We start from the raw sequence: 10,447 nt of genomic DNA on the forward strand, positions 1-10,447 counted from the left end.
AGGAGATCAGGACTGTAGGAAGCAGGTCATCCTCAAAATTGAACCAAGAGAACTAGGACGACGCTTACATTGCAACAATTCTTTAGGACCCTTTTTTTTTTTTCTTTTCAACTCTGTTACACGTGATCCTCTTTTGTTAACAACTCTGATGGATTAGATTAGCTTGAGAATTGCAAAATATGCGTTAAAGTCTTCACGATGAAGGATAGGAGGATCTTATCCTACTATGATGTTTCACAGATTGTACAGTATCTGGACGGTTGCTCAGCACCACTTTCTGATATATATATATATATATATATATATATATATATATATATATATATATATTCCTTCTACTACAAAATACAAGTAGACTCACAGATTGTACAGTCTATCTGGACGGTTGCTCATATATATATATTCCTTCTACAAAATACAAGTAGACGTTTTTTACCCCAAAAAAATGCGTAGGCCAAGAAGCACAACTGACGAATTTTCGGGTTCCATTAAAGATGAATGAACACCAGGAACCATGAAGATAGCAGATTTTGTAGGAGATCAAGTTTGGATCTGATCATCGTATTCTGTAAAGGTGCCAACAGGAGAAATAGCAAACGACTATCTAATAGTAGATAGAAGCCATGCAAATGAAACGGTCTACAACGCATTCAAATATCTGGGCGCACAATTAAAACCAAAAGGTCCATATCAATCATGCCATTATAGTTAAAACAAACTCCTTGAAAGATGTTTGAGGTCTCTTAACGCACCCTGCCTGAAAAAGAACCAATTCCAATCTTTTCGATAACTGATCATAGTTACTGGAAACTCTTCAAAGGGTCTGCAGCTTTGCCAGATCTAGCATCTGTCCATGCTTTCGCAATTGTTCGCTTCATCTCCTCATCACCTTCCTCGTACATATTCTGTACACATGAAGGAATGTCCAATACATCAGGAAAAACTGCAAAATGATAACAAAGCAATTACATGATAATAAATACGTGTATATATACCTTCATCAAATCCATTATTCCAGCCATAGGGTCATGGTCCTTATCCAAATTTGGCTTGAGCTGTACATCACAAGGCACAATTCTTACAAAACTAAGCACTCACTTTACAAAGAATCTAAATTGAATTTAAATTCCAAGAGAAATAATCACCTTATCCTCTTTAAAGTGCAAGTCCGACCAGTTTCCTTTGGAAGCTTTGACCAAGGTGATGATGACTTTTGTTGGCCTCACTACCACCTTGCATTTTTCAGGTACTATCTCCTTGTTCAATTTCGGTATGGCGCAGCGATAGTTCTTTCCTTGGACGTCATGGAATTTGAGGTCAAATGACATCGGCTTAAAGTCAGCCTCAATTTTCTCCTGGTCAACTCCCTCTAAAGAGGCATAAATCTAGAAATAGATACACAAAGTCATTTGCCATAATTCTTTTCCAAGCAAACGGTAAAACTAATGAAATCAGTTTTCCCCTCCACAGCACCCAAACACGCACCCACTCCCCTTGGAAAACACAGGCAGATACACTCAAAAAACAATGAACAAGGGAGGCAAGGGAGTTGCCCAGATACACACACACACACAGATTGCAAGGCATGAAGGGTCAGCCAGTTTGCAAGGGTTCACAGTGAGATAAAACCATCAGGATCAAAATTTCATTAACTATGTTATTACCAATTCAACATACCAAGGAATGCCAGATATTCCAATGCATGTTCAAGATCCAACCATCTAAGCATCTAAATTATGGTCTAATGTTCTCAAACATAAAGGTTCGCATATTAAGAACACCAAAAATCTACTTTACCTTCACTTTCTCATTGTCCTGATCCCAGCTGAAAGATCCCAGCGTCACATAGAGTAGAGCTGGGCTTGAAAGCCCCTTTGGTGCGGTACAGATTGGAGTAGGGACTTGTAAAGATTTAGTTAGAGCAGCATTTTTTGACAGCTGTACAAACAAAGGGCAATTAAAGACTGCAGGTTGTCCCATACAATTTAAAAGCATTGGCATTGCATTGACAAAATTGTTAACAGTTCTCATAATGTTTAAAAGATAAAAATATAGTGCAGTAAATAAGATGAAGCATTAAACTGTCACCGCCTCATTTGCACCAATGACGACACAGACTACCCATAATCCAACCGTACAAAACATCATTAATAAACAGATAAATTAGTTACAACTTGGATTCTGGTGAATTGGATAAGAATGTTCACAGCTCAAGCGACTTCATCTGAAAGATACAAATGAACTCCCATATAGGCGTTAATAAAACACAGTTTGAAACCATATAAACGAGAAAATCAACACACAGGCCAGCATAAATTAGAGTGAAAAATTATTACCAACCAAGAATGTTATTTTAACCTCAATTCAGTTATGGAAACCTCGATAACAGGATCCTTTTCTTAGTAAGCCATAAAGCAACCAACAACTAGCTTTCTTTCATCTGACAAGACTTATGTCCTTTCAGCTAAACAGTTTCGACCCTTATCATATAGGAAAATCAATAGAAATCATCGACATAGGCCAGAATTAATTAGATTTGAAAACTAATTATATTGCCAAGAATGTTATGCGTGTCCTTTATGGAAACAAAGATAGCATGATCTATTTTACCATGAGAACCAAAAACTCGAGCTTCTAACAACTAGCTTCTGTTCATACTGATGGATCTCAATCCTCTGCCTCTTGTCCCGTACACAACACCCTGCCATGGTAAACCATACCACTGAACCACCCACAAACCTTTTTGTATCTCTCCCCTCTATCATTATTCCTCCCATCAGAACTTTAATGGACAACGAAAGAAATATTTCTCTACTCCTTTCCAGGCCAGGTAAATTTCTACTACTACTGCTTGCTAATGCCAACAAAATATCATCCACCCAGGCATTGCAGAGTTGCAAGCATCTGGATTCTGAAGATGATGTTACCATGGGCTAAGCCAAAATAATGAGCTTAACAATCTTTGAAGTGTGGCACACAAGAAAATTATAGCTTATTAGTCACAGAAATGCTTAACAATTTTTGAATTGTGGCACGCGAGAAAATTATAGTTATTTGTCGTGACAGCAGGCAGACACAATTAATAATATTTTAGCCGAATGAAAGCTAACCTAAAAAAAGATTTATTGAACATACCCTAGGAACAAGTGGACAATCCAAGAACTAAATCCGCTACATGGGATCAAGCTCAAAATGTCTAGGTTAATAGTCATGAAGTCTAAGTCAACAAACCGGACAACTAAACCAGAATACTTAGACATGTAGTCCAACCAGATTGTCTCTTACTGTTTATCCATACACAACATGCCACCATTAAACTGTATCAAATATCTCTATTTTGGGTTATTTTATTTGTTCATTGTGATGTCCTCTTTTCTTTATTTCATTTCTTCAACCTTATTATTCAAAATTGTTTAATCAGTTCTCTTTTTTTCACAATTTTTTTCATTCACTCCATATAGCCATAATCTTATGTTGATGGGAAATGATAGTGTAGCTGTGTAGGCAATTATGATGGATACCATGACTTCGAACCATGTTCGAACCACAGCACAAAAATTACCATAAACTATAATGAGTAGAGCAATCTCAGATTAAAGATTGCAAGTGATTTAGAACTTGGATTATCCATTGACATTTGAGATGGTAACATAATCCTGTTTTGGCTCACCATAGGACGTCAATCATAAGGAAATCTTGGTGGATGTCCTAAAGTTTCAAAAGCCTCCTCCTTGCTCTTTTTCTTTCTCCTAAAACTCACACACTGTTTCCATCTCAAGGTCCAGTTTTATGAAAACATTCAACTAGATAAAAGAAACTATTGTATCAAGAAGTTTAAGGACACTTATATGCACTATAGCTTCTAGGTGTCTGCATCAAGTACTGAGTTGCAAAACAGCCCAGAAGTTTTCAGACTTACGAGCATCTTCAGAATTCTACATAATTCAAGCCATTCTCTTGCAAATCCTTTTGTTTCTCAATCAATAGCATCTCGTCAAATTTATGGATAACAGTCTTCATACTTTAAGATATTGGCTTCTGGAATGCTGTCTATCTAAATAAGCATGAGTCAAGTGATCTCCAATCTTTGAACATTCAGAAATCATAAGACCAACTATACGGAATCCAAACCAACAAAGCTCACTCCAAAATCAAATCAATGCCGTCATTTAAGATTAGAAAGAAAATTCATTTAGAATATATGTCAGTGAATAAGAGATGATTCATTTAATAATCTTCCTCAAGAAAAGAATGAGAATATACTCACCTTAATGACTTGTGTGAATTGGCAGAAAAGTATAAATGCAAACGTACTTATGTTCTCAACAAAAAGGAGAAATGGGACTCATATGAGCAACTACAATATCATGATCTCAATCTGTCTCCCAAAGGCAAAATTCAAAAACCAGCTTCTAACATGGAAACTTATATGCTCTCACTAATCACTTCGCCATTCTAAACTTGCGTTTCTAACCAGAGCAGATAATAGAACAAACCAGTCTAAATTGATTTTCAGCCAGGAGACACAGAGACACAGACAACATATTGGAAAACTGAAACCAGCTTTAATATGTCATTCTTCATGTACTAAAGCTTTGTGATCTTATTTCCTGATTCAGCATCAGATTTCTAGCTCGCCTGCAATAGTTTAATTCCAACATCTGGTTATAGGTTAAGCCTTCTTTAAGGATAGATTCAGACAGTTACGCATCAGTTTACTGCCTGCCACATAATCAAGTGCTTTATCTTCTTTGAAAAATCTGGGAGTTCAAGAAACTCACTCCACCTTTTCACTCCCTCCAGTCATTCAACTATGGAAACAATCAATTTCGAAAACTTGAACAACAAAACTTTAATAAGATTTGTAAGCCAGGGGTGTAACTTATTCAATCTCTGTATCTTCCGTAAACACAACAGTCTTCAACAACTAGCCACATAACAGTACAAAATAATCTAAACTCATACAGCAATTAGAACAAGCAAATATAAATACAGAAGAAAGTTCCATTCTTGAAAACATTAACTTACTATTGAGCCAAGTATCATCAAATCACCCAGCCATAAGCAAAGCCAGTCCTCACAATAAGTAATTTCAATACAAAATCAAAACACACAAATAAAGATTATACTTAAAAAACATGTAATTAAATCATCAACGAAATCTTGCAAGAATATGAAAACAAACCAAGTTTTTTCCTAAGTATTCTGGGATAGAAATGGAACTAAAAATGCTGTGAAACAAGTGTGAGCGATGATACCTTTCCCAAGTTGTTAATTTCAGCAGAGATCAGAGAGACAACCCTAGGCCTCTTTGCAATGCTTTGCAGATGTCTCAGTTCCTCCAAATCCAATGCGAATTCGTCCGCCATTACTTCTTCTTTACCAATTATCCTACTACCGACTATGACTACCAAACTAAAAGTTGAAGAATCTTTTCGGGATGGGGAGGCCAAGAAAGGTATTATCCATATAATTTAGAGGCACCAAAAAACTTGTAGAAAGTGGTAGAATGTGGACTTGTCCTCTTATAAAGGACAATCAAGTACGACATAAAATAAAAAAGAAAATGAAATCAAATAGATTACCTTTAAATTCATAATAACATAAGGGATAAAAAACAAAAAAATCTTGTGGTAAACCTAATATATAGAATATCTCTCATTGTTTTAAAACGTACAACACAACACCTCATGTTTTGAATTAAGGGTCTGTTTGGTTGGATTGAAAATATTTTCCTCCATCAAAGTCATTTTCCTGGAAAATTACTTCCTTCTCCATAATTTTCCAGTGTTTGGTTATTAAGTGAAACTAGTTTCCAAATTCTTTTTATAATTTTCCAGTGTTTGGTTTGTCAATGAAAATATTTTCTGATATTTGTTGATATGTTGCAAATATTTTTCTACTCTCAAAACATTCATTTCATTACAAGCTAATTTTAGTTTCTATCCATTATAATCATATTATCATTTCTATAAAATATTTATTCATATTACACCATGAATTCTTAAATGAAATTATTACAGCAAACTCAGTTAGAAAATTCATAGCCCTGTCTTTCTAGATATCGTTTAAAATTCCCTTTCAAGACTAAAACCTTTGCCCATCCCCCATTTCCATTTCCCCACCCCTCTGCCTCCCAAAAACCAAAACACTGAACACCAAGACACAAAGCACTTGCAAAAAATAGAGGATATATGGGTACAGAACCAGAACTTGCCAAGAGACTAACGGACAGAGGATTTTCCATGTACACCTGTGCCAGAGCATGTTAAGATGCAACCCCCTCCCAAAACAGCAATGCATACAACTATTGCAGATCCTAGATTGGACCTCATAATGCCATACCATATCTGTCAAAGGCCAAAGCAAATATTGTCCAATAACTTCTTCCTAAAGAAAACAAAATTCAGTTACATGCACTTCAGATTGCATACTAAATCCATGTACCAGGAGATCACAAAATTCAAGTATGAATTGAAATTCGGAAACAATATTCAGCTACATGCATCGAATAAGCATGCTTGCTACAGAATATACAAAACTTCGCTAAAGACAACCAAAACTCCTCTCATGCTATCGACGCAAAATCTGCAACTTCAAAGTATTTTATTCGACGCCCCAATCTTTCTTGAACCTCTCGAGAGAAATCAAACGAAGTCTTTGACTCTTCGCCATAAATGCTTTTCCTAGCTTCTCATTTTGCACCAAATGCTCGAATACCAAGTCCAGAAATTCTTCCCTATAGCCTTCTATCTTCATAATCTTTTCATGTAGTTGGTTGCTATCAAGCTTGTTTGCACTAATTTTGTTCAAAGCAGCTGCCACTTCTCCAAGTTGTTGAGACATCGTTTCAATGTCTTCATTGCTGCGATTTCTTTTACGATGTTGTTTGGTTCCCGATGATGGTGCTTTCACTTCTGAGGATCTTGCACTAGTCACATCCTTTTGTTCTACACTTGTCTCCACACTTGTCTTAGGAACAAATGGAGTTTCCAAATTCACATCGACAAATGATTTTGCAAAAGACCCGGTGGCCAGATCTTTCCCAACCACAACAGCCATTTCATCATACAACTCAATTTTATTATGAATATACTTGTTGTGACCTGGATTTTTCTGCGTAATCATAAACCAGAAATTTCAATCAACAATATAACAAATCCAGGTTTAGTGCAAAAATTCAAAAGAACAAGAAATCCTAATTTGACATTCCTAACTCCATTAAATTACCTGGATATAGGCATGATACACACTAGGACTGGCAGTTATCATCTTCAAAGTATCATCCCAGCCAAATCCACTTTTTTTACGAATTTTTACTATGGTGGACCAAGATGATCGCACTGTTCTTAGATGATTTTCCACATGTTCTACCGAGCACGTAACCCCAAACTTATCTTTCATGGCATCTACCACACGTGTAAATGAACTTGATTTAAAGCTATTGTTAGGCCTATTCCCAAGTTTCACCTCATCGGCAAGAATCTCAAGCATCAAACGCTCCATAGGTCTTGACCACCTAAACTGTTTCTCTCCCTTCTTGCCCATCTTCAAAAAATTAATCAATTAAAATAGTCATCATCAATAAAACAAACTGATAACAATTATAGCCAACTATTCACAGAAACATTAACAATTGCTCTAAATAAGATAGGTAAACGAAATAACAACAATAGCAACAAGAGTGAAAATCATGACAGCCCATCTAATTCTAGCGTTCCAGAACTTATATTCTGTACACAAAAGATGTAAGATTTTGTCAAGCAAAAACTGGTTTATACCATTATAGCTCAAGCAAGGTGCAACATCTGTATAGGCATTAATTACACCAAATATAGCCAAGTTGACAAGAATTTCATAATCCAAACCAAGCAAATCCAAATGAAGAAAACAAGTGAACACAAGAAGGCTTCCATTGTTAGTAAAGAAGGCTTCCAACTAAACAAAAAAAGAAAAGAAACTACAACCACTATCTAGATTATCTACTTTGTCTTCTTTGCATGTAATCTACATACATAGCATGTGCAATTGCCTCTCTTTTCCTTGCCCATTCTCTATTTTCTGCTCGTCTCTCACTTTGTGTTTGATAAGGATGCGTGTAAGATGCTTGTTCAGTCAGAACATTTGGAGTTTCAGATTGTTCCTCTTGAATGACCTCTTCCATGAACATGTCATTTGGAGCTATACCCATAATGTGATTGTGTATGATACAACATGCCAGAATCACATCTACTTGGGTTTTAAAATCCCAAAATGGATCATTATCCACCACCTTAAATCGTTTCTTTAAAATACCAAAGCCTCGTTCGATGGTTGTTCGCAATGAGGAGTGACGAAGATTGAAAAGCTCTTTTTCATTTTGAGGGGGATTGTCATCATACTCCTTTAGGTGATATCGAACTCCAGAATAAGGAGGAATGAACCCGTTGTGAATGCCATATCCAGCATCTACAAGATAGTACTTGTCTAAAATTGAAAAAAAAAAGTTACTTTTGCCTAATCTAATGATGTTTTGCATAATTATATGACTCACATAAATTAAGACAAGTACCTTGGGGTACTTGTAGACCCCTTGGTCTTGTAAGAGCATCTTCAAGAACACGAGAATCGTGTGCCGATCCTTCCCAACCAGCAAGCACGTATGAAAACTTGAGGTCGAAAGAAATAGCAGCTAACACATTTTGAGTTGGGTAACCCTTTCGACCTCGAAATCTTCCTTGAATTCCAAGGGGTACACTTGCAACAACATGTGTCCCATCTATAGCCCTACACAATCCTATTTTGTGATATAAATTAGATATAAAATAATTTCTATTATTTGAGTTAATTAATTTTTATACAAAGAACTGGACTTACAGCAAACCAGGGGTAGTATCTTCGACTATTATGGATCTCTCGTGGAGTCGCACCATTTGGCAATTGTATTAAATCTGGATATAGTTTCAATATGGCATCAAGTACAATGCAAAAATAGCGGTGTATGGTTTCAGTTGACCTATACAAGTACCCCCCAACCACTCGAAACCTCAAATTATAGCCAACTATTTGCAGAAACATTAACAATTGCTCTCTTACTGACATATGAATGGTAGGTTGTAATAATCCTCTAATGGTGAGAGTATTTAGTAATTGGAAAAATGTAGTTTGGTCCATTCTAATTTGGTCTATACAATAGGAACTACTTCCATATAATATGCTATCCATGAAATCCTCTCTAGCTCGCTCTCTATTAACATGAGGTGGTTTAGGTATAACAACTGGAGTTTTATAGACTTCAAGAGCTGCATATCCTGCTGCTAGGACTGGAGTGGCAGCACCAATTACAATAGCATCCTCATCGTCATCACTACCGGGATCCATCTATGAAAATTCACGTAGCAATAGACTATTAGTAGTGTACCAGAAAAAGCCAGAGTGATGCAGGGGTCTCAATTGCAGAGTGATGCAGGTTATACCAATAGCAGTTAATGTTCTCCTTAAATGTGGGCGGGCCCAAGAAAAATAAGAGTATAAAAGAGGAAACAGGCCAGAAGAATGAAAGAGTAAAACAGAAGTGCCCTACAGGTGTTAGAAAGGGATGAAATCATGAAAAGGTTTCAAGAAGTTACAGCACAATTGGAACAAGCTCTAAGTGGAATATCTTTTGAAAACCTTGACATATCTGATGAAGTGAAAGAACAGGTATGGTATATATGCCTCTCTGCTGGAATTTTGTGCAGATGGAATATCTTTGGATTTAAATGAATTCCTTTACTTTCTCTCGATTTAAAGAAATTTCAAATAAAAATGTCTCTGTCTTACCTGTTCAGCAATATTGAGATGCGGTCTACTATTTATAGCCCAATATGTTACATGTACTCACTTGGTCCATCATTATCTTACCAGCTAGGTCTATGAGTACCTCCTATGAGTTAAGTTCATGATGGTTCACAGCATAAGTTGAACAATATCATGATCTCAATTAGCTTTGTTATCACAACTTGCAAAAGGAGTTGAAGATTTCCTGAGAAAATAAATCAGAAACACCTTTTCTGTTTGCAGGTTGAGCTTGTTCTTTCTCAGTTCAGAAGAGCAAAAGGAAGGATTGACTCCCCCGATATTGAGCTGTATGAAGATCTATTGTCTCTTTACAACAGGAGTAATGACTCTTCTGCAGATCCAACCGTCCTAAGGACATTGGTAGAAAAGCTACAACTAACTGGAATATCAGACCTTACTCAAGAGTCACTGACTTGGGAAGCTGCCCTGCTTGTGTTTCATTTCGTTTGAGGAAAGATTTCAGTATATTAAGACAGAAGTATTTCCACGGTTATATTCCCTTTTCAATCAAGCAGCTACGGCAAGAATCAGCCCGTGGCTTCACAAACTCAATGAATTCACTAAAACTTTTACAAATGGTCTAAAACCCCCAAAACTCAGCAGCCAAATTAATTCATTAGCATCAATC

At 36.3% G+C, this 10,447-nt stretch overlaps 1 protein-coding gene across 1 annotated transcript; it reads right to left on the bottom strand.

Annotated features, from left to right (window-relative positions):
* Positions 1-468: 468 nt before the first annotated feature.
* Positions 469-5,494, bottom strand: LOC113767965 (calcyclin-binding protein-like). Its single transcript, XM_027312171.1, has 5 exons — positions 5,259-5,494; positions 1,798-1,938; positions 1,146-1,385; positions 996-1,055; positions 469-905 (listed from the first exon to the last, which is right to left on the bottom strand). The coding sequence occupies exons 1-5, from the start codon at positions 5,367-5,369 to the stop codon at positions 801-803; spliced, it is 657 nt and encodes a 218-aa protein (XP_027167972.1). The 5' UTR covers positions 5,370-5,494; the 3' UTR covers positions 469-800.
* Positions 5,495-10,447: the final 4,953 nt, after the last annotated feature.

This window comes from Coffea eugenioides, chromosome 4, assembly GCF_003713205.1.
Source record: "Coffea eugenioides isolate CCC68of chromosome 4, Ceug_1.0, whole genome shotgun sequence".
NCBI classification, from domain to species: domain Eukaryota; kingdom Viridiplantae; phylum Streptophyta; class Magnoliopsida; order Gentianales; family Rubiaceae; genus Coffea; species Coffea eugenioides.